The sequence below is a fragment of the Echiichthys vipera genome (genome assembly GCF_963691815.1).
Source record: "Echiichthys vipera genome assembly, chromosome: 23".
Lineage (NCBI taxonomy): Eukaryota > Metazoa > Chordata > Actinopteri > Perciformes > Trachinidae > Echiichthys > Echiichthys vipera.
The window spans coordinates 2,287,983-2,313,270 of record NC_139848.1 but is presented as its reverse complement, the minus strand read 5'-3'; the positions used below and the strand labels follow the sequence as shown (position 1 = coordinate 2,313,270).

General features: G+C 43.1%; 1 protein-coding gene across 1 annotated transcript; it reads right to left on the bottom strand.

The window, feature by feature from the left end:
• Positions 1-1,100: 1,100 nt before the first annotated feature.
• On the bottom strand, positions 1,101-3,748 carry LOC310964798 (uncharacterized protein). Its single transcript, XM_083938064.1, has 5 exons — positions 3,698-3,748; positions 2,432-2,709; positions 1,598-1,864; positions 1,381-1,521; positions 1,101-1,296 (listed from the first exon to the last, which is right to left on the bottom strand). Exons 2-5 carry the CDS (start codon positions 2,694-2,696, stop codon positions 1,130-1,132), a joined length of 840 nt encoding a protein of 279 aa, XP_083794190.1. The 5' UTR covers positions 2,697-2,709; positions 3,698-3,748; the 3' UTR covers positions 1,101-1,129.
• Positions 3,749-25,288: the final 21,540 nt, after the last annotated feature.

Genomic DNA, 25,288 nt, shown 5'->3' with positions numbered 1-25,288 from the left:
GTGCAGGAGGGGGCTTCTGCAGCTTAGGTTAGAGAACACCAGTGTATTAATGTGTATGTGCAATTGATTTGTGTGGGTTTGTTTGTCAATGAATGGTTTTACCTTTAAAACATTCTCTTGCTGCGTGAATTTTTGTGGTTTATTCGAATCCCCAAGTTAAAAAAGGACACTTTAATGATACTTATATGTGCACTTTGTATTATAATTACTTATCATTAGCACCACTAAATATTTACTTTAATGCAATTAAGTGTTCTCCACTGTACTTCTTTGAGTCACCCTTAAGATTTACTTAAATATACTAATGTACTGATATACTAAGTACATCTTAAGTATAATTTAATCCAAGTATTAATGCATTCATAATAGTCGTGTCACATACATTTTAGGGTAATAGGAGTTTGTGTTTTACAAAAGCACTGGAAAAGAAGAATACTTTCTATAAATACATTTTTGGCAATTTTATTCACTTTTATAAAGTGATTTAAAATAAAGCTAAAAACTAACTAAATGCACTTTTTGTATGTATACTTACATTACCACTATAAGTATTTGCAATTTAGTGCACTATAACTGTACACTTTTGTAAAATTTACAATAAAGTACACTTTTTCTAAGGAAACTGAAACAACACTATGAATGTAGAATTTGTGTTCTTCATACGTTCAAGTTCAAATTAATTACATGTATTTTGAAGTACACTTTCTAAAAACACATTTTAAATATGTGCCAAACGTCGAAGTATACCTGTAAGAACTTTAGGCTACTTAAAATATATTTATTATCGAGTTTACTGTAGTGAAGTATACTGCTTTTATTTTTTTTTACCTAGAAACAAGTTGGCCTGGGAACACCTCAGGATCCCCCAGTTAGAGCTGGTTAATGTGGCCCGGGAAAGGGAAGTTTGGGGTCCCCTGCTAAAGCTGCTGTCCCCGAGACCTGACCCCGGATAAGAGGCTGATGATGAGATGAGATAGATACAAGTTGCCATTTGCAACACGTGAACAGTGGCATCATGGCAGCAGGGTGGATATCTGCTGATCCTAAACACTGGGATCAAAGAAGCGTCTTTTTATCAGTTTTATTTTTCATGTCACACAAATAAATAAGTCTGTGAGTGTCAGTCCATTCACAACAGAGGCAGTTCAGGAGCATTGAAGAGTTCTTGTCCTAGCTCTGACTCTCGCAGGGCGAACAGTGTGACGCCTGAACTGTACGCTGCAGGGATAGTGATGTGTGTTAACTTGAGTCCAGCGTGCTCCTCTTCCTCTTCTCGGGCCATCTGCCTCACTTGACCTAACAGGAAGAAAACAGGGGTGAAAACACTTTCTAAGAAGATGAAAACTCTGCATGACTAAAACCCTAATTAACCGCTTCTACCGTCGACATCCAGGGCTTTCCACCGGCTGTCTGATAAACTGGACAGACAGCAATCTGGCGTCAGTCTCTGCAGGACGTCTTCCCGTCGAATCAGCAACACGGATTCACTGCAGAGTCTCTGGTGCACCTCTTCCTCACTTCCTGCAAAAATCATCATGCGTCAATATCAGGAAACACGTTTCTCCTAAAAAAAGCAGTTTCTTTGCCCTTCACTCACCTACATCTAAAGGATTGGTCATGAAAACAGCATTCGATGCGACGCCAAAGATGAGCTGATGGTGCCAAGCATCAGGGACCTCCTCTCCCTCGGGGACAGTCAGCTGCATGTTCATGGTCGCCACAGGGACAGCACCGTTTCGGATCCAGCGTGCGAGCCAGGGCACAAGTCTGACCTGCCGCCGAGGGTGAAGGTGGAAGAAGCGGCCCGTTACCTTCCCCTCACTGGCCTCCTGTGCTCCCAGGATGAGCTGAGCGTGAGTGGCACCTAAGTTAAGAAACAATCCTTAGTTCCACTTATTTTCACTCGATCATTGCAGAAATACTGTTAGATTTCACTGTGATGACAGCGCAAGCTAAACGCCTTTAAATGTCAAGGCATTAGCTGTGTAGCAGAGCCAAAAAACTCAAATACAGACGCTCCTCTGAGAGATATGAAACTCTTTGTCTAACTCAAGAGGGTACTTGTGAAATTTTCCTGGTTGGCAGTGGAGCCAGCTGTCACTCTTACGTTAAGCGGCGCTTATAGATTCAAGGCGTTCCAGCGAGAAAGTTATAGTCCTGCTGTGACACCTGAAATAGGACTGTCTGTGGAGCCCAGCTAAGATACTATACAACTTCATGCTTTATGCAGTTTGAAGCATTTGTGTTTATAGTCTAGTATCTGCCCATTAAGTGACGTTTCGTCGAACACCATCTTCTAAAATGTTCATTTTAAGGGTCAAACTAATAGAAAAAGCCTTTTTCAGACATGGAATACATCATATTTTTGGCTTCATCTACATGTTAATGTTCTGTCATTCACATTTAGTTATCAGGATATCAGGACATTCACCGGCTTCACTCCTGGACAGCAGGTAGTCGGGCAGCGGAGACTCGTTCCTCCTCAGGCGCGTTTGGACGCAGCGATCTGCCTCCTCAGGAGCCACGTCCACGCCGAGGGCCTTCAGCACATCCACCACAGCCGTGGCCCCGCAGGCAGACGCTCCTATCTGCAGGGTCTGCCTCTCCAGAGCCTCCTGGAAGGACCACAGCATGGCTTCACCTGCCTCCTCCTCCTCCTCCTCTCCATGGATGTGCTGCTCACACGCTGCCTCCATCTGAGAGCCTCACCTGGAGAGACAGTGTAGTTTTAATGTAATGATAAACCCTATCAGCCTTGTGTAAATACCCAGGGCAGGTAAATATATCCACTTACATGGTTCAAAATAATGTATATATACAGTATATATAAAGTTTAAATGCCTTACTACTCCTTCTTGGTTGTTTTGTGTTTTAATACTGGCAAAAAACAACAAAAAAATGTGTCCTGACTTTTATATTATCTGTTTTTTTCTTTTCTTTGCATTATTGGCGGCAGTAGCTCGGTCCAGCTCAGGTGACTCGACTGGGGACACTAGGGTCGCCGGTTCGAGTCCCTGTGTGGACCAAGAATGGAGTGTGGACAGGTGGCTGGAGAGGTGACAGTTCATCTCCTGGCCACTGACGAGGTGCTGTCGAGCAAGGCACCGAACCCCAAAACTGCTCGGGGCACAGATCCATTGGCAGTCCCCTCGCTCTAACATCTCTCCATTAATTGCATGTATACAGGTCCTGTCTGTGCATGTGTGTGTATTTGGGGCCTGTGTGTGTAATCTATATAATAATAATAGAGTGGAACAATTGAATTACCCGTTGCAGTATTAATAAAGTAATATTTTTTTTCTTCTTCTTCTTCAGTAACTCAGTCCAGCTCAGGTGACTCGGCTGGGAACAGTAGGGTCGCCAGTTCGAGTCCCTGTGTGGACCCTGAATGGAGTGTGGACTGGTGGCTGGAGAGGTGCCAGTTCATCTCCTGACCGCATGTATGTATGATTAATAACAGAGTTAAAAAAATGAATTCCCCCTTGAGGGATTAATAAAGTAATTCTTATTATTATTTCTATTTATGTTGTTATACCTTTCACATGTGCGAAACACTAAACCAATGTCCGCGAGCCCCTTTTAAATAATTTCTGTTGCTTCCTGTTCAGTGTCACCTTTGCTACATTTACTGTATTAATGTGAATAAGCGCTCAAATTCAAAAGCACGTTTGTTTTCACAGTTAAAATTGTTCCTTACCATCTCCGGAAGTGACAAACGAGCAGACAGCAACAACAGAAAGCACCGCGCATGCGCACACTACACGTGGTTTACCCTTCGGTGCTTTCTGTAGCGGGTGGGTTTAGAGGCAAAGTGACCACTAGCGCCCCCGCTGGCCACGTCCAGCCATGAGAAAACCCACTGAAGACACCACAGCCTGATAGAGAAACTCTGTATACAGCATTTATATAAAACATCTAGAAGACCCAGGACCAGGTGGAGAGATTAGATCTCCACACTGGCCTGGGAACGCCTCAGGATCCCCCAGTTAGAGCTGGTTAATGTGGCCCGGGAAAGGGAAGTTTGGGGTCCCCTGCTAAAGCTGCTGCCCCCACGACCTGACACCGGATAAGAGGCTGGAGATGAGATGAAATGAGATGAGATCTAAATAAAAGTACATCACAGATATGTTACAGAACTATTCTAAAGAGTTATTACAAATGAATTAAAATTGAACTTTTTTTTTAATTCCAAAAGGAAATTTGGAAATCATAACAACTTGTAAAATTACAACATAATAAATAAATAAAAAACGGATTCATGTAAAGGACTAATGCAACACAACTGCCTAATAAAATAACTACAAAAGAACATTTAGTACAAAAAAGAAGACTAAAATAAATAAAAATATTCCCTTGCTTGTGTTACCCATCTTAAATACTGTAAATATTCTGGGTGACTAAAACCCTTATTTTTTTCACTTTTACCTGCTCTCCCAGTTGTTTGCGTACCCTTATCCTTGAATTTCAGCCTTAAACTAAATCTCCATTACCACTCATGTCTCAAATGTGGAGGCTATATATCACACTGGTATTGTACAGGGTGTTTTGAGAGGAAAAAACAGATAGTAATGATTTCACTTCAGGGTAGTCTGGCTTCTCTGTTAGGACAGATGAGCGAAGGCACACACAGTGGTGAAGGCATTGAGCAGATGCATGCATCACCATCAGTCACAGACATAAAAGTAGCAGCGGCAAAACTCATTTTTGCATCAAAAGAAAAGCAACGTATTTCCAAAATGAGCTCAAAAGGTGGACCCCCATTTAAGATTTCATATAAAGACCTGATCACACTGCCCTGGAGTAAATACCTCCAAAAGGAGTGATGAGTTAAAAGGATTCCTGTCCTGTCCTAACAGTGCTCCGTCAGGCCAAGAGATGTCAGTGTTGCTACACTGGAGTGCAGCAGGGTGCACAGCGGCATGGGTTGTCACCACAGGTGGTGCTTGGTGAAACAGCCTGAGGTGTGCTGCAGACGGCCGCCTCCCTCTTCGTGCGGTGCATCATGTGGGGGGGCATAAGGGTGAAATGCTGCAGACATGGATTATTTGGTCCTCTCAGGGGAGAAACACACATTCAACACTGGATTAAATGTGAATGTATTATATTTGTTTCTTCCCTTTTTTCTGCAGTGTAACTATTTTCATCCATGAACACAAGTTCAGATGAATCAAGTAGCCGCACAATGCCATCTGGTGGAGGTAAAGGATGTAGACACCGACTTTAAGAGTTTAGGTTTATTAAGAACGTCTGATTTTATGCTCTTGACCACCTTGCTTTGATCTTTCCATCTCAAACGTTATCTGTGCAGGATCCAGGATCAGTAATGGAGAACTTGGTATTCCTCTCGCCTCCACTTCCTCCTGGTTTCTCCACAGCTGCAGCGATGGCCGCTGGAAGCTCTAAAAGCAGAGTGTGATTAAAACTGACTGGGCTCTCCGAACGTGATCCGGCAGCCGATATGAAGCACGTCAATAGAGCGATGAGGTGGGAGGGGAAAGTCTTCACACGTCTGGGATGAAAGATAGAAACAGAGAGGCTGTCTCGGCAGCCTTCACCTCAACATCACCTTCTGCTTCTTTACAGACGCGCAGAGGCTGAGTTGAAAGCGCTGTAGTGGGAATTTTCTTACTATGAAGTCATCACAAGCCTCAGCTATTAGTTATCATACTTGTCAGCAAACATACAGATCAAAACTGTCTGAACAGGCACATGAATAATGTGAAACTGTGGGATTAAACCAGCAGCTCCTATCTGCAACTAAACAGGAGTGAAGGCACAATTATTTAAGACTGAATCAATAACCAAAACACAAGCAAACGAGACTGGAGGAGATGTCGGATTGAACTGTTTTGACACAGCAGTTAAAGGGATGCTTACCCTTCCCACCAAAAGCTCACTGGCGGGGTAAAGACAGAGCAAAGAAAGACACAATCAGATTATCTTCCACACCAAATTGTCAAATCTAAGTTATTCATCAGTGTAGCTGACTGAGTGGCATTTGTCGAGTGGTAACTTTTGCAGCTGGACGCCTGCTGAGCTCCATAAATGGTGAAAGTGTAGGCCTCAACTGAACAGTTCAAACGCCATCTTTAAAGTGTAATTCTGGCGCTAAAATCCAATGTTTTTTTCGGGAGTTACATCAAATAATCGAGACATTTTTTTTGTGTAAAAGCTATTAACGGAGGAGAATCGCTAACAGTCGGACGTGGCTAACACTGATTAGGTCAGGGCAGTGAGGTGAAGGCATTAAAAGGTCTTTTTTAACCACTAATACTGCTGAAAATAAAAGCAAACCTCTGCAGCAGCATGAGAAGAGTCCTTACACATAAACGAACCCGGAGTTTATTAAAAAAATGTTTTAAAGACGTATCTACTGGCCCCTATACCAGCTCCTCTTATAGTAGAGTCCATTCAATTGGATTACCAAAGTCAATCCCAAAGGAAGGAGCCCATTGGTGCTTTGTTTTCTGTGTAGGGACTCTTCTCATGCTGCTGCAGAGGTTTGCTGTTATTTTGAGCAACATTAGTGGTTAAAAAAGACGTTTTAATGCCTTCACCGTACTCCCCCGAGCTAATCAGTGTCAGCCACGCCCAACTGTTAGCGACTCTCCTGGATTTCTCCGTTGTTACATGAAAAAAAACTGTCGCGATGGCAAGTGTGTATCAAGTGTGTAAGCGCCGAAAAAGACCATGGGCCAAGTACGGAGTCTATTTTTGAAGCAGCTTGTGAATGAATGAATGAATGAATGAATGAAGTAATGGCCATCCTCCTGGTGGAGAAACACCTAAATGAGGAAACCAAAATCCTTTCACTTCTGGTGCCATCTATGTATGACGTCCAACATGAGGACAACCTTGATGAATCATTTGCTTTATTCTAATGTTTTGCCACAAAGATAACACACATTTCACCACTCTCTACTGACTGTCGCTGGCATGTACACAGCCAGACATGTACGTTCTCCAAATATCCAATATCAAACAGCTGGAGGCCGTTTGAGATTGTTTTTCTCGCCCATTACAACGCTCATATTCCAAATTCATTATATTACGCTGTCTTCTCTTCAAAACCTGCTCATGAAGTGTCATTGTTGGCGATAGCTTCTTGGAGCCTGCGGGTTATTACGGGAGCCGTTCATAAAGATGCTCGATGCTTCCGATGAGTGCAGAAACAATCACAAGAGGTCTTCTTACATGAAAACAGTGTCTTAGTTGATCCTGTGATCCTTACCTTTGGTGCCACTTAATAGATATGCAGGAAAAAGGGAGAAAATTGCGAACCTGTCAGCTGTGTACAGGTCTGTAGTCGTCCCCTTGGAATAATGAGGCAGGCAGAGTCTATTTAAACACTATCTCCATGACCTCTTGGCGCTCAGCAGCTGTGCAGGGATCTACAGGATTAACCGGCACCTCTCAGGTAAGCTGATTCATAATAAATAGCAGCAACGCTTTGAAAATACCCATAACAGCACATTAGCATTGAAATGAGGTAGCATTTTGTCAGAAGGTAGTTCTGGGTCACGGAGACAAACATTGAATACTGCCGGAGGGACTTGAGCACACACTTGGCTGTCCCCTCCCCGGCCCCATACGCCTACATCACTAATGTCAACAGTGTTAACATCCTGGCTCATTTGCAGAGGAGCAGGGGATGGATTTCTTTAGAGAGCTGGAAGGCATCAGTGTTGGAAGGAATTCACCTGAACTTTGCTTCACATTACGCGCTACATCCATGGCAGACTTTTCTACATTAAATTTAATACAAACCCATAAGTTGTGTGGGGGGGAATCTGTTCTTCACTTCAACTGGCTGTAAAACATTTCTCGCTGTTAACCTACCTTTATATATGCCAATACGGCAGGCAACCTGTCCGGCATGAGCCCTCGTTTCCCGCCGTAAAAGCTCCACGGATTTCATAAGGCAAGGGCATAAATAATAAAGAACATTTAGTCTCTGCAAGGACAGCGTTTTTGTCTTTTGTCAAGCACCTGATGTGAATTTTGCACCCCAGGAAACATTTAAGTGACAGCTCTTTAAGGCTGTGCTCGGAGTTTAAGTCACATAAGAGCAAAATCATGATCCGCGGGTAATTAAAATGATAGAGGGAAGCATAGCTGGATCTGAGACAATGTTCTATACCTGCCGAGCTCAGTTAACAGAAACAGATTTTTTATTTTATGGTTTATTCAAAACCCCATCAATGGTCTGTTCTCTCAAGTGAATACCCGCGCAGCACAGATTGTTCTTTTCAACGGCAAATAGAAGCTCCCGCCTCTTTCTGTTCTTTTATTTAGGAACCTATCACACTGTGTTCAGTCAGATGGAGCATCTGGAGGTGACGTGCTGTGCGTCAGCCTCCTTACAGGGAAATTTAAAGTCTAATTTAAATCAGGCAAGGTAAGTGATACCTTCAGACTAGCGTTGTCACAGTACTAGAATTTCAAAGTCAATACCCATACCCAGGAAAATACTCGATACCATTTTTGATACCGCAGGGAGATAATTACCTAAAATGAAGGCCGAATTTTTAATATGGAGATTAGAAAAATCAAAAAAACATCAAAAACAACACTTAAAATGTTGTCTGATGTAGTGAAAATAAGAAATAAAACACATAACTGTAGATTTTATATAAGTGACAAATATTTTCAAACACTCTTGTTTTATTGTGTTGTATAGCTCAGGGATTTGTGTGGACATTAAATGATTCCATGAAGGAGGTTAAACCTTGGATTAAGTTGGTGAATAAGTTGTTGTTAGTCGGGTTTCTCCACAGTGTAAACAGGGATCAGCTCCATGCTAATGTATCCAGCTATAGTCCTGTTTATCTTCTGTTTCGCGTGACTTGGCTCCATATTATCGTTGCTGATTAAACAGAGTTGGTACAGCAGCTGCCACTGTTTCTGTCTCGTTGCTGGTTGACTTTTAGGACAAGTTTATTTCATCTCATGTTAAATTAATGTCTCTTTACTCTAGACAGAAAGGATTGATGATGTTAGCTGCTTAGATCAACCGTTAACGTTACTGTTTATTATTAGACACTAGCCGCTTGTTTACATCTTTAGCCTTTCCCTGGTCATTAGCCTTGTATGCTAAATAATTCCAAAGGGAGCGTACCTATGCTCCCCGGATGTTTCCCGCTTTCTATGTGACCCGGGAACATTGGACCATTTTTTTTTTTATGTTCCCTGCTTTGTTTCTGACTTGGTAACAGAGGACCATTTTTAAAGAAAGGGTCCGATGTTCATCGCTTTTCACAGAAATGGTCCTTTGTTCCCCGGACTGTAATTTTTTCCACAATCAATTCCCCGGCAAATAGCCTTATTTAGACTCTAACACTACCCCCTAACCCTGCCCATCGCCCTATTCCTAACCGTGACCTCTAGCCCGAGCAAAATGGAAATCCGCGAATGCAGAGGCTTATGCGACTGGAGAACATAGGACCCGGGGAACATAGGGATGACCCCCTCCATACACCACTTTTGGTTTCAACTGGTCTTGATGGTCCTCCAGCAGCAGCACTAGCTGTGTTCAGTCAGCTAAGTGATGAACCAGCCATCATGTGCTCAGAGAGACAAGCTGTAGCTTCTGTCTTGTTCTGTCTGCTGTAGTTTTTAGTAACGTGTTCACGTGTATTTGAACTGGGTGGCCTTTCATAGTCTGCAGTGCTGCAGGTTGATGATACACGGCAACTGGAATAGGCGGAGACGGCGCTGTTGAGTTAGTATCTAATCAGATACTGATTTCTAGTATTGATTATTTTCCGAGTATCAATCTTTTTGACCACCCTAATTCAGACATTAATGCCGTGGAATTACTGTTTGCATTTGTGACTCAAAGGCGAATATGAAGCCAAAACCAGTAGAGAGAAAGTTGTCTTAGCAGTTCTTCATTTCTGTCCAGTTGTTGGATAGTGTCTCTATAATAGTATGATACTATTATGCAGACATTATCCAACAACAACACGTAGCCGCTGGGGTTAATAAATAAATACAATTTCAATTAAAAAAAGGAAAACAATATTTATATTGATATTTTTTTCCAAACAGGAAGCATGAGGTTGCATGCGGCCCCATTGCTGCATTTATGAGTCTCATTCGAGCAGTTCTTCAACATAAAAGTCCTCTGCTACTTTCATGTTTTAATTGGGTGGGTGGGTGGGTGGGGGTCCTCTGTGTCCTCACCCATGTGTCTAATCAGGATCAGGTTCAGCTCCCGACCTGCCTGGCAATTTAAGAAACACTCTAAGCTAGCTGTGAAATCCTAAACATCACCAGCTAACTGCAAAAACAAACTGTCCTTGGCAGATAACGTTCCATACAGTTGCTCGAGCGCGCTCGTATATCACAGCAAGAAGGCGCTGAGTTCTTCTCTCAAGATGTCAGCCCAGAATAGTTGCACTGACATTGCAAATCATAAGTATGACATTCACAGAGCAGTGAGAAAACTTTCCATTTGTCAACTCGCAGCAACACTCCAACACTGACGTGGCCGAGCTGCGGCGAAGCCCTCACACGTTGATATGGCAGATGTGACTGAAAGGTGCTCTTTAGGTTCAGACACCTGCGTCAGGCAGCCTGGCATTAGCTCATGATGCCCTCTGTGGTAGCTGTCACTGCAGATGAGTGTCTCCGCAACAGAATGCCATTTCCCCTGCTTCATTTCTCCGGACCCCTGCTGCTCGGCCCGCAGTTTAGCCATCAACCTCTGATATTTATCATCTTTCTTCCTATCCTGGCTTCTCCAAAACACATTTTCACTATCCAGGGAGAAATTGTAAATGTTCAGGAAGGCTACAAAAAGGTTTATGGAGGAGGACTACGTCGCAGCTTTGAGAGTTTGGCAGATGAGGGCAGCTGTCAAGCGTTTTAGGAAAGTGGTTCGACTGGAATTTTTGACTCCTGCTGACCCTAGTCTTTCAGAACCAAATTAACGAAACATCACAAGACCTCTCTTACACACTTGAACCATACGTTCAGCATTGTTGTTCATTTATTTTCTGTCCACATCCAAGACCTTTTTGTGTAGAAAGAGGCTGCCAAGAGGAAGGTGGAAATTCTCCCAGGACAGACTCGAAAATTAAATAACAGCCCTGGACTTTTGGCTCAGACCGGCCCACCGAAACCCCCTTGGAGACACAGAACAAGTACACCATCAATCATACAGCCACACTCTCTCTAAAAGCAAATTTTGGATTGTTAACGGCAGAGGGTGACACTTCTCGCTGTGTTTAATTTTTTTTTCTGAATTTTTTTGATGCATGAAATATGAAATCTAACTGAATCTTTATTCGTATTTGATCAACGCTGTTCACAGATTGATGGTCTGGTTTCCAGGCGAGAGAAGATCGATACCACTCTTCGGTGAAACTACAGCAAAGAGCCGGTCTGCTTAGTCTTACTGCTTTCCCTCAGCTTCCAGTCTTTATGCTGAGCTAAACTAAGCTAACAAGCTGCTATCTGTATAGCCTTATATTTAACAGACAGGCATAAGTTCGTCTTGTCTAACTCAGCAAGAAAGAATTACTATAATAATATAATACTATAATAACAACTATTCCTGCAATCTTAACGGGGCAGATCCTGTTGACAGATGTCAGAAAGTGCTCACATATGTTGTATGGAGGATTTCTCTTTTCCCCCTTTCTGCCAAGTCAACCTCTATAAAGCAGCAGGGACGAGAATAGTGGATGTTAAAGGCGTGTAAACCCTAAAGACCTTCTTATATAATCAAAATATATATATGAAACAACTGGGAATGGAGTTCGGAGGACCAAAGGCATGTGAATTACAGATAACTTTAAAGAGAACGCCGTGCAGAAAATGTCTGCATGTTCAATCCACTCACACTTTTGGTAAACATGAAGAGTCATCCTTTAATCTATTTCTCATCATGCCCCCCCCCCCCTTTGACTTCCTCCATGTGCAAGTGACTGGGCCTTAAAGGAGCAGACTCTCTCCATGACTGCTTAATTGTGTGTGTGTTTTGCACAAAAAGAGAGGCAAAGGAGAGCCAGCGTTTTTGAGGGCCCATCTCCCGATCTAGAACCAATTTCTATGCAAATGCTACAACCTGATTTGAGAAGCTGCCATTGTTCGGCGTGGGCAGGCAGGGTTGACTTAAGGTGCTGTAACACTCAGCAGGCGAGTGAGACAACACATAAAGCACCGCAGATGCTCATATTTCCTGAACTGACAAACTTGCCGTGTGATGCATGTTAGTGCGGCGTGTGCGACCGGAGGGCAGTACTTCACGCTGCTGTGACAAACAGCTGTAGGGGAGAATCACACCTCCAGGGGGGGAGGAGGGAGGAGGCCGGCAAACTGATCGTGAGACTGCGGGGAAATGTTCCTCTAAGCCAATGGGGCAGAGACCGGGCGCTCATATTTCTTGGCCACTACCCCGAAGCCCTGAAGCATCATTCAGGTTAACGAATATCTCCGTCTGCTTGTTGCAGTGTTTCTCAACCAGGCAGCACCTTTCATCAAGCGCTGCAGGGGACGCAAGCACAAAACCATGTGTGCCACTGCTGGTAATGGTTGCTGGCCGTGATGGTTAGCTGTTGTTGTTGCCCATAAAAACAGTAAAGAGCAGGATGAGTGAGCAGAATTACAGTGGCGCTATACTGTATTTCTAGGCTGCGTCGAGCATGAAAGTGGAAGAAAGAGGAGCTCAAGGATTTTCAAAAGAATATATAAATAGACTGCAAAGGATTTACTGAGATTTGCCGTTTCGCATTTCATCCACTTGCTGTCCTTCACATACTCATGCCTACTCACACACACGCATGCATAGGGAAACTTTGTGTGACTACAAAGGAGTGTGATGACCCCTATTTCACTTATGTGTTCCCGAAAGAGATGATATGCTGCAAGGAGCGTTAGCAATCTCCCCTGCAGCACCAGCGATGCACGGCTCTGCATTTGTTATGCGTGATTCTGATTTAAGGAGAGACTACCTCCGCCCTCCGTGGGCGAGGCCATATCACACCTTCAATAAAATATTTCTTATCACCATGCAAACACGCACTGAGGAAAAGTCTTACACTCCACCATCTCAAAGGAGAGGAGCCAAGTCCTTCAGTTAATTATGTGCTCAGATGGTCTCGCTGACACATGCTACTGTAGATCAGTGGTGCTCAAAGTCCCACTCAGGGGCCACTTGCAGTCCATGAAAGACTTCTGAGTGGTCCTTGAACATTTTCCAGTATGAAGCATATTCTTGTCATGGGCTGCTGAGCTACCTCTACGTTCATGTAGATGAAAGGATCCATAAATTAAGGTTTAATAACTTCATCCATACTTAGTTCTTGCATTGCTATTCTTGAGTCGCCTCTCCCAATAGATCTGCTGCATTATTTTAACAAATACATATTAACACCTAGCCTTTGAGCCACACGACTGCTCCCTTTCTCCATGTTAGGGTGGGCTACTGTTTCGCAGTAATTTAAGAATCGCGAGCACCATCTTCTTCTTCTGTGGTGTCCTGGTCTGCGGGCATCAAAGCAAAAGACGCGAACACACTGAACAAACTCAAAAAGAAGGCAGGGTCTGCTGTTGGCTCTAAGCTCGTCACCCTGGAGGAGGTTGTGGAGCACAGGATGCAAAACTGCTGGTGATCATGGACAATGTCTCCCATCCCCTCCATGAAACCCTGGACGAGCTTAAGAGCAGCTTCAGCAGCAGACTCATTCAACCTCGCTGCCTTAAAGAACGCCACAGGAAATCATTCCTACCTGCTGCCATCAGACTCTACGACGCTTCACAGCAACGCTGAGTAACGCTCAGGGAATAAACTTACACTACTTGAAGTGACCTATCACTGAAATGCACCTTTCTCTCTCTTGCACATTAAAATCCACATAGTATATTGTAATATAGTGTTTATCTGCGATACTGTACTTTTGTTGTTGTTCATATTTTGTATTTTATATCTTATTTTTAGCACTTCTGATTGCTTTGTACCGCTGCTACGATGACCTCATTTCCCCTCGGGGATAAATAAAGTTATCTATCTATCTATCTAAGAATGTTTGTGACCAAGCCACCATTTTTTCCTTTTTTAAAAATGCCCCAACAAGCATGTGTTGTTCGGTGCGCGTTTCATTGCTCAGGTCTATCCAATTGCGTCAAGAGGCAGTTTGGTTCGCACTCATTGATGACGCCAAAGATTCTTTACACTAAAGAAACATTTCAAGCTGCGCCAATGGAATGAAATGGTATAGACACACTGTGTTATTTCCTACACTCAGGACCTGCAGCTAGTCTCCCAGAGAGGCGGGACAGGGGAGACGGATGCTGGGAGTGATAATGTTGCACCATCTCACTTCTAAATCTAAGTCTGATAACAACCATTGGAAATCGAAATTTAACAGGTGCATGATTGCAGGTTAATTATCACCTTATAAAGTTGATATTTGAGCAAAGATTCCTGAGGGAAATATCGGGTTCTTTAGCTGCTAAATGCTTCACCGTCTAGCTGCGTACGCGGCGCTGGGTGAGTAGTGTTTCTTGGAGCTTCTCTAATGAAATTTGGAAAGCAAGTGAAGCATCTTTGGCACCACCGAAATAAGAAATAATCACATTTCAGATTCCTCTTCAATAGTTGTCATACTCTGCAATCAGATTAAGCATATGAGTCATAAGATGATGGGCCTTCATTTCAGCAGATAAAAACCAAAGGAGGATGAAATGCAAATTATTGAAGCAATATGTGAGGTGTTTGCAGCACGTCTGGATGAGCAAATTCCCACTTAATGTCATGCATTAAGAAACATAAAACAAATAACCAAGAAGCATTGGAGCATAAGAATAAAAGCATGAAACACACTCTGACACTTTGAATGTGGATCCTGCACAAAAACCCTGCCTCGTCCATGATAAGCAGATTGGATTAACTGAGACGATTATAGGAGAGAGGATGAGAAGCACATTAAAGGGTATCATCCAGGGTGACACGTTTGACAAACTAAATTTAATATGAAATAAATATATTGAATAGGAGAACAGTCATGAACAAACAATACCAGACCCATTTGAACGGCTGAACAAATCAGAGCGGTGTGCTGTTATTGAGAGGCGTCGAACCAGGGTAGGAGTTATCGTGTCACTGAGTACTTCAAAGACTTCAAGGATTTAATAACTCGCCTTGGCATGATGTGTAACTCTTAAATAAGGATCCGTCTAAACTGTTGCTTTTTCAAACATTCAACTCTATGACAACTATTAAATGTCAATGTCAAAAACTCTATATTTTCGTCTGGTGCTGTCACTCATTTGAGAAGAAATCACGGATATCTCGCTCCACAAATCTTGTCTAATTTTGTCAAAAAAAAATTCAAGCCTTCTCCTCTATCAGCAGATCAAAATCCCACCACGGCGCTGATGGCTGTTTCTGAACCACTTAGTGCTTCCAACCTCATTTCATTCTCAGGATTAATAAGCATCAGAGGAGTGAAGCCTCTCAGGGTGCTGCTGAGATCTTTGGCTCAGTGGAAAGACTTCTCTGCACCATCTGCCCCTGCTGCCGCTTTCTCTTTTTACTTGGCATCTCATTACGGCGAGGCAGGGGCAGGTGAGGGATGAGTCTGTTGGTTTATTCACCTATGGACCATTCAAAACTCTCTCTACTTAAAGACTAATTCCTCATATATTACTTTTATTGGCCATTGCATCACAGAGTTTCTCAATAATCCACACGGACAGCTAAGGTAGTACTTAAAAAGACCTTTCATCACAATGCAAATCGTGCATGTGCAGCTCAATTGTCTTAGTTAAAATGTCCTGCATGTACAAGTGCGTGAGTGCATGAGCCAGCAGAGTACCAAAAGACAGGGACTGAACAGGGTATGAGTGGGAAAGTAAGTGTCCAAGGTCAAAGTTATCATGGAGTCTTTAATGATCATCCGGGGTGGAAAGAGTACTAAATTATCCTCAAAGACGTGCTGGTTTATTACAGACTGGGTCTTATTTTTATGGTTCTCTCCATAATTTCCATTGGTTATGGTAACATTTTGTGCCGCCCAGTATCGTGAGATTTACATCCCAATATGTAGCAAGGTGGAAAGTAATGGTGTGGAGATCGAGGAGGTGGGCGGACGCGTAGCGGGTCAGATTTTCATGCAGGACACTAAAGTTATTTGCCTCTTTTTGCTTTCTTCTTGTTACCACAATCTTCCCGAACCATAGCCAAAGTTTATTTGCCATAACGATGATCTTGCCCTAACCTTACCCGACTGTAGTTACTATTCACACACAGTGTCGGAACCCATTGGCTGTGGGTCTGATCAGGATTTAGCCCCAGGGATTCCAATCTAGTTTTCTGGCTTCTTCCGTGCTCTTACATAGAATAGGAGTTGGACTTCTCGGACTACCAACGGACTACAAACCAAAACCAGGTACCAAAATCTTGTCCCGTTGCCTGCCTGCATTTCCGTTTACAGAAATGACCATATGCAAATGTGGCCGCTTGGAAAGTTCCAGGCCACGCCCTCTCAAATGGCTGTTCACTTGCCGTGTTTCCATTACAAAAAAAGGCCTAAGAGGGATTTACAAGATCCCGGAGGTGACGTATCACTCTGAATGGGTTTCCATCACTGGCGATCAGCTGATCAGTGATGCAATGGTGCACATTCTTTCTGAGAAATGCAGTGTGATTTAAGGTGGTCCGTATTATTCACAACGTGAAATTTAATTCTGGGTACTGTAAAAGTTTGTGGACACACAGGCTGTCACCCTGCTTGCAGTACGGTGTGTGTGTGTGTGTGTGTACGTGTGTGTGTGTGTGTGTGTGTGTGTGTGTGTGTGTGTGTGTGTGTGTGTGTGTGTGTGTGTGTGTGTGTGTGTAAATAGGAGAGAGAGAGCTGCAGCCCTCAAACAATCCCGTGCAAAGATGCCCGTGCATGGATTATTTTCTGCGCTGTTCTACTACACCACTGTATAAAAATGTCTACTCTACTTCACCGTGTTGTTGTGGCGTCTGTACTACCACACAACACATCCGGCTGGGAGTTACATCCAATCAGCAACCGGGCTTCTCTCAGGGGAGAAAAGGGCCCTGCTCCGTGACAGGGTAAAATAAACAGCGGGTCAAACGGCCACTCGAGCAGTTCACATGCAAATTAGATGTGTGTTTTGGCGAGATAAACTCGCCTCATCACGGGTATTCGACCCTAATAGAAACGCTCCTGATGTCAATATCGATATTAAGAGAACTATGAAAAAAGACCTGAAATAAATTGGAATTATTCTTTGTATCAACTCAAGAGGGAGAACGAGGACTGGTGTTGAAAAAAGACTCAAATAGAAGCAAAAAAGCACCTCTGCTATCTGACCATATACTGAGTTACACGGTGAAAGGGTCAATGTGCTTCTGTGGAAGTAGTGGTGCTCGAAAAACACAAGTGCACGAAGCAAGCACTTAATAAAAGCAAAGAGAGGACTTGGAATTAGTTATTTTTCCGCTAACGGTAATGAACTATCAAATGTGAGCAGGCGGTCATTTTGCAGAAAGTCATCCTTGGTATTTGTTCACACATCATGGACGGATTCAGCGTTAGAAGCCTCCATGTGCACACACAGGGAATGTAACACTCACATGTTCTTGACCTTGGTTCTTGGTCTATAAAAAAGAAATGAGGTGGCCGGGTAGCCTAGTGGGTACAGAGACCTTCCTTTATCGGAAAGGTCACAGGTTGTATCCCAGCCGACAGCCAGTGTGTATCCATCAAAAGCCGTTTATCCTCTCCGAATGTCCTTCAGCAAGACACTGAACCGCTTCCTGCTCACCCACTGTCACTCCGACAGACAGCTACATATCTTAAAGGTAAAAACAGTTAAACACGGAGCTGTGAGCTGGCGGGATACTTAGATAGCCATTATTTGAATCTAAATAACCCTGATCAGTATTGATGTCAGCGCTGGCTCATGCAGTGAAGATGTTTTACTCACCTTATGGGTCATTAAGGCCTTACAGCATTGGCAAATCCTCAACACGTACATGTACAAAGTGTGAGTCCGGACACATCGACAGTCCCAATCTAGTTCAATCGACTTGTTTGATGGAGGTATTAATCAAATGTCAGCCTCTTTTTTTTTATAAATCACTTTTGGTGTGAATTATGTAGGGAGGAAAAATTACAATATTTCTCCCAAAGCTATTGGTCGATGTTTTATCAACTGACCCATTTTTACACGGCTGCTTTAGTGATTAATACACTTCAAAGTGTGCAACCCACAGTGGGAAATAACTTCAGAAGGCCAAAACCTTAAGTTTTACATGCATTTACATTTTTCAGGCCCCCCCCCCCCTCATAAAAAAAAGTTCCAATATGGGACATTAATTATGAAACGTAAATGATCAGTGAGAGTCCTGTGCTGGCTGTGAAACCCTGCAGCCTTAAGAGTGCAGTTGTTGCTCTTGTAAGCTACTTAGCCAGGTTGTCAGAGTGAAATCGGTAATTCATTTCTCTCAGTCAGACTCCCCTGAGACTGATATGTTTAAGGGTGTGTATGCGCACAGAGAGAAGGAGAGAGAAATGGCGCCAGAGCAGAGCAAAGGGTATAAAAATTGTTTATGCCTCCCTTTGTGCTGGGTCACATTTTTTAATTAGCTCCCTGCTCGGGAGGATTTGAGTCAAGGTCCCCAGTTGTGTGTAAATTGTTTTATTTGGAGTCCCCGCAAGAACCTGCTCTCTCCTCATTGTTTTTCCCCCCTCTTTCCTGTTTTTCCTTTAAAAGGACGCCGCATTGGAGACTCGCGCGACCCTCCGCCTGCTCCGAACCCAAATGCACTGCAGCACAGCGGCACAGTGAGAGCCAGGCTGGACACTAGTCATGCTTCAGATTAAACGCCATAATTACTAATCCTGAAGCCTCTAATATAATAGAATAATGTGCCGATTGCCTAGAGACTGGGCTGTGTTTTATATGTGGAGAGGCTCGCTGAGGCAGAGAAGAATAGGGCTTATTCCCCATGGGCACTGAGGTGAAGAAATACGGGGGGATATTTAAAGGGATTTTGTCCTGACTGGTGTGTAGATTTCTGGGAAACACTAAGTGAAAAGTTACCCTTCATAGCCAAACTCCAAGACTCTGTTTCAAGGAATAGTTTGACTCATTTATGCTTGCACAAAAATAGATATTTCAAACGATGCAAGCGTTAGCATTCGATGTTAAGCATAGCATCCACAGCTCAGGGTTGAACATTTCTGATGTACCGCTTAAGAAAGAGGCAACAGCGGAGGCACTGATCTGTGAGGCCATTAAATGCATCACAGGAAGCATTTGAAATACATCGCAATTCCATTCCGCCATTTTTAAAATGTCTTCATCGCAGCCTGTGGGGGGGTCTTGCTTGGACCATTGGCTAAACTAATGCAACGGGTGCACAGATGCTTAAACGTGTTCAGCGGCACTCATAATCTGGTTTGGGTTTCCCGGGAAAAGATTTTGCTGGTGGAAAATCTAATTGGCTGGTAACTTCATAAAAATGTACTAGCCATGTTGGCTGGTGATCCAAAAATTTAATTTAAAGCCCTGATTATGGTAAATGGACTTGTACTTATATAGCACCTTTCTAGTCTTCTGACTACTCAAGGCGCTTTCACAGTGTTTGTCACATTCACCCATTCACACAGACATTCACACAGATGGCAGTGGACATCTACAGACCATCTAATCTAACCATTCACACCACATTTACACACGCATGCGCCGCACGGGGAACAATTCGGGGTTCAGTGTCTTGCCCAAGGAAACTTTGACATGTGGACCGGGGGAGGTGGGGATCGAATTACCAATCTCTCGAATGGAGGACGATCCACTCTTTCACTGAACCACAGTCGCCCAGTTATAACACAGTTATAACTTCTCCTGTTCCTTTCTCCTTTAGTAACTTTACATGCACTGATATGTGCAGAAAGTAAAGTTAAAGGACAGTTTCCAGTTTAAAGAGAGCCTTATTGGTGCAGATTAAGCTACACAGTGAAGAATAAGGCTTCACTATTATTATACAACCCTGAAAAAACAGTGGGAATTGGTGGATGGGACATGGTTCGTTCGTTAAATAGACTCTAATGGGGTTACATCTGCATTTTACACTGAAATATCACTCTTTAAAGCGGTCATTAAAAAGCAGCACAGATGTTCCAGTTATGATGGAGATTTTAGATCAAAGTGCTTAATGAAGACACTCACATACACACACTCACATGCATTTATTCTTTTTAGGTTTTTACTGTTTGCACACACCTATCAGTCTCCTTTTGATCAGTGACAGGGCTGATTAACGCCCCACAGCATGGCCTTTGGTTCTGATCGGCACGCCTTGCCAAACAATAATAAATCTTTCCAATCAGCCGGCTTCCCTGCTTTGGCGTCGACACACCCTCTGGAAAGACTCCAATCAGTTTGACATGATTTTGAAATTGGGGATTGTTTTGCGAGATGACAGTCAGAGATCCACGCGTAAATCAGAGACTGCCGTGACTCTTCCCAATGTGAGGAAATTCTGCAATCAGGAGATGGCCCCTTCAGAACACTAGGCACATCACGAATGTTACCGTGGAAGAGACGCATAGCTGCGTCTGAAACAACCTAAGACGTCGTCAACAAACTCCCAACAAACAGCTGTGGACTAATGGACGCTTCAATGCAAGCCCATCAAAACTCAAACTCATCTTAAAATCTTAAAGTGCGCAACGCTTTACAGAAAAAAATCTCTTCCCTGCATCATCTACATCAACAGTTTCTGGAATGAAAATGCACAAATGGAGAAGGAGTTATGCGCTAATTTAGGAGGTGTGTTTCACAAAGAGTGGGGAGTTTCATTCATTCATTCATTCATTCATCTTACACCGCTGGTCCCTGTCGGGGTCGCGGGGGGCTGGAGCCGATCCCAGCTGACATCGGGCGTGAGGCGGAGTACACCCTGGACAGGACGCCAGTCTATCACAGGACACATAGAGACGAACAGAGGAGACAACCATTCATACTCACATTCACCTAACACATGCATGTCTTTGGACTGTGGGAGGAAGCTGGAGAAAACCCACACAGACACAGGGAGAACATGCAAACCCCACACAGAAGGGCCCCAGCCAGGATTTGAACCAGGAGCCCTAACTGTGATGCAACAGTGCCAACCAGCACACTACTGTGTCACCTTGAGAGGGGAGGGGAGATTTTCATTTTAATTCTCTCAATTAATCGTTTGGTCTACAAAATATCAGATCATTTATGGATCCTATTTATCTTGGTAACGTCTTCAAGTGCCTTATTTTATCCGACCAACAGTCCAATACCCAAATATTCAGTTTTTAATGACATAAAACAGCAATTCATCACATTACAGAGGCTGAAACCAGAGGGTGTTGTGCTTAGAAAGAATGACTCCAGCAATAAATAGAATTATTAGAGTTATAGTGTTTTATATTGCTTTATAAATCTCTGTATCCACTGAGAGTAAATATAGTATTAACGGCACTGGAGGTCTTTTGTTTACAGCCCAGCAGATTACTCCGGGGTGGAGTACCACAGCGCGCCTGTAAGTAAAACACATCTCAGCTGGGATGCCCCGAGTTAGTCACCCCTGCACAAGGCATGAAGAGGTTGTTGACACCGCGGCGCTCCAACAATCCAACATGAGGGCAGCCCACGCTCTGTGAAGGCGCCAGGGTCTTGGAGCGCCGACGGTGGAGCGAGGGGGGGGGGGGGACTACTCACAGTTTCATTGTTGACCCATGACTCACACCCGGGGACAGTATAAAAACATACAGCTAAAGAGATTGGCTTGGAGGCAAAGTTGCCCCATTGGGAGAAGGTGATAGTGAACTCTATTACAGTGAGTGCAGATTGAAATGGGAAAGGAGCAAGGAGGCTGTGGCTTTGAATGGGGATGAGAGGCAATAGGGAGCTTTATATAGACACCATATCACTTCCATGAGCGTAAGACGCGGCTGAGGTGAGGGTGGCACAAACACATAATGCTGGTACTCGTGCATTTGTTCTGCTCAGGGTGTTTTTGTCGAGTGCAGATTACCGAGTGCCAACACGCTGCAAATAAGATCATTCAATTTATTTCAAACTAACAACTCATTCATTCTGCAGATGGGTGAAGTACTTTTCACCCCAAGTGCGAAAACTACTCATTTGCCATACTTTAATCACATTGACGTCATTCTCCCCCAGGTACTTGTCATTTCTAACTTTGGATTTTATCACACGATCCTTGTCAAAGAAATTAGTACCATAAAGACAAATCCACCCTAAACCAGACCACATAAGTACATTTCTCAAATGGTAACAATACAATTGGATGGATAACGATTCAATATCTCTACATGATTGAGTTCCCAGGCAGCTCATTAAGCAATAATACAGATAAGAAAGTGTCAGGATTTGTTTTGAATTTGTGTAATTAATCATTTTGCAACACTTTATTTCTCTTCCTGCTTATATGTGTTGAAGTTGCATTTTAGAGACTGGCTGCAACATTTGCTACATGAAAGTGTTGACAACCTTCAAGACGCTCTTTAGTGTGATGATAGGCACTTGTGTGCTGCTCATAGCACTGGGCTAACTGCAGCCTGACTACCTGTAATTACACCCTTTAGGTGCCTCTCTGCAGGATGCCGGGAAAGAATCATGTGGATGTGGACCGTGCAGTTGCAAAATAGGAAACATACTGCGTGTTTTAGAGATAGGAATGTTCCAGCACACAACCTAGCCACATTAAAGTGGCTTTTTTAAACTTAAATTCTAGACAGAAGAAGAAGAAGAAGAAGAAGAATGACTTTATTAATCCCGCAACGGGAAATTCGATTTTTCACTCTATTGTTATTCATGTTACACACACAGACCCCAAATACACACACATGCACAAACAGGACCTATATACATGCAATTAATGGAGAGATGTTAGAGCGAAGGGGCTGCCAGTGACCGGCGCCCCGAGCAGTTGGGGGGTTCGGTGCCTTGCTCAACAGCACCTCGGCAGTGCCCAGGACATGAACTCCCTCCATTTCCCAGCCGAGTCACCTATGGACTGAGCTACTGCCGCCCCCAGAATCAGGTAAATACAAATATTGTCAAGATCTGGCTCTGTCAGTACCCTCCTCTCTTCCGTTATGTGTGAGTTTGTCTCCCCCTGTCTGTGTTTCCCTGCATGTTCTCTCCCTCGTCTCTGTGTAGGTCCGGTAGATGTTCCCCCCAAGCTGCAGCCTCTTATGCTGATTAATCCACCACCAATCGTGTTTGTTTTCTGTTTTCTCCGTAGTTTCCCGTGTTCCCGTTTCTCGTCCGTCTCCTGATCTTCCGTCGTCTTCCTATTCCTGTATTCCCGTGTTCGTTTAGTTAGTCTTTGTGTTTGTATATCTGTAGTGTTTTGCGTTTGTCCGTTCTTTATATTAAACGTTTATTTTGTAACTTTACTTTTTGTCTGTGTCTGCATCGGGTCCACCTTTTTGTGTTATACCTGAACCGTTCATGACAGATATTCTCTATTTTGGGTATATAAACTCAGAGATAGAGATATCTACATACATTATCCTTAAGGGACTAAAGGGGAAATGATTAGGAAGGACTTTTTTGGGAGAGCAAGGGAGGGTCTTTTTCTCTTATTCCATGTTTCTATTTTTTCTTGTTACTCATATATATTAGGTTGCAACGCTATCTTATCTAATTCACATCTACTTTAATACTTTGGATCCGGGGTAGGGCTTAGAAAGAAAATAAATATTTCAGCATATTACCTCTTGTAAATGTGTCGTTTAGTTGTTTCTCATTCTAGGTATTCCTCCCTCTCTTTATGCTAAGCTGTGCGGTATCATCTGCCTCTCAGCAGGAAAGCAAATAGGTGTATTTCCCATAATGTGGATTTATTCCTTTAAAGTTGAAATTGCAGCACACCATTTAAAAGTCAGAGAATTTGAGTTAGTAATGAATAAACAAATGGTGCCCATTTAAAACCATTTAGTACGATTACTTCCATACAGCCCCTACATCTACACAGTCCCTACATCTACAATGCTAGCTAAATACTAAGTTAATGTGGAATATAAGATAAAGTGTCAGCATGAGGAGCATAAAGAAATGTGTTTTGATGGGGATATAAATACATCCGCACTGAGCTCTCTGATAGTGTTTACATTCAGTGAGGCTTTGTTAACATTCAGCACGACGACATATTAAGGCCAACACAAGGAAGAATAGAGAGCACCAAAATAAATCATCATCATGTAGACTTAGAATATACAGAGCCAATCGCACAACAAATAAATAAGGAAAAGGAGGAGAAACTGTACAAATATTAAACGCTGCAGCTGAAAATATGTAAATGTTTGCACACACTGCAATCTAATTTCCCGTTATTAAACACACAGACTTAAAGGTTTCAAGGGCCTGGCGAGCGTAAGGACGAGAGAGGTTGCACACGTCGAGTTCAGATCATTGTACGATTAATTATTTACCCCTGCATGCAAAAAAATGATCTTATTAATCTCTATTAAGCATGGACAAAGCTGGCCATGGTTCTGTAATGACTTAGCAACATCTTCAAGAAGACTACATGTTGAAATCCTATTCTGTCACCTTAGCTGTGCTCGTTTCTACTGTTCTGCTGTATTAACTGTCATAACATATAAGTCATATTCACATTACTATAGATATTATTATAGTTTCTGTTACTCTGTGGTTACTTGCATCTCTGGAAGTGTGTCTGTCTTTCTCTCTTTTGTCTGTCTTTGTCTTTTCTCTCTTCCTCTCTCCAACCGGTGCAGACAGATGTCCGTCCTCCACAGAGCTGGGTCTGTCTGACGTTCCTGTCTGTTATAGGGAAGGTTTTCGTTGCCACCGTACTCTACGGGGGAATTGTTGGGTCTCTGTAAATCATAAATAAGTCATAGAGTGTGGCCTTTACCTACTCTGTAAAGTGTCCTGAGATAACTTTTGTTATGATGTGGCACTGTAAATAAAATTTAATTGGAATTGTATTGAAATCTCCGCCATTGTGCTGTTTCACAGAGAGAGAGTACAGAGGATTGCGGTGTGTTTTGATGTCCAGAGCACGGACCGTCAAATGACTATTTCTGTTTTTCTGTGACTGTAAAAACCTTTTTTAAGCACCTTTTTTTAAAAATAGATTAAACAGTTTGAACACATTCACTGCGGTGGGGGTCAGTGGTGTCTGCCAATACCAAGTGCTCACAGTACATTAATTTGCCATTTGATGCTTTTGTCCGATGAATGCATACAGAACAATTAGAGTAAAAGAAACCCAGTGAAATGGGTA

Excerpts from the sequence above, each read along its gene's own strand:
- LOC310964798 (XM_083938064.1), bottom strand. The coding sequence starts at position 2,696 with ATGGAGGCAGCGTGTGAGCAGCACATCCATGGAGAGGAGGAGGAGGAG. Across the intron at positions 1,522-1,597 it reads GACCAATCCTTTAGATGTAG|GAAGTGAGGAAGAGGTGCAC; the intron begins GTGAGTGAAGGG and ends TGATTTTTGCAG. Across the intron at positions 1,297-1,380 it reads GAAAGCCCTGGATGTCGACG|GTCAAGTGAGGCAGATGGCC; the intron begins GTAGAAGCGGTT and ends TCTTCCTGTTAG.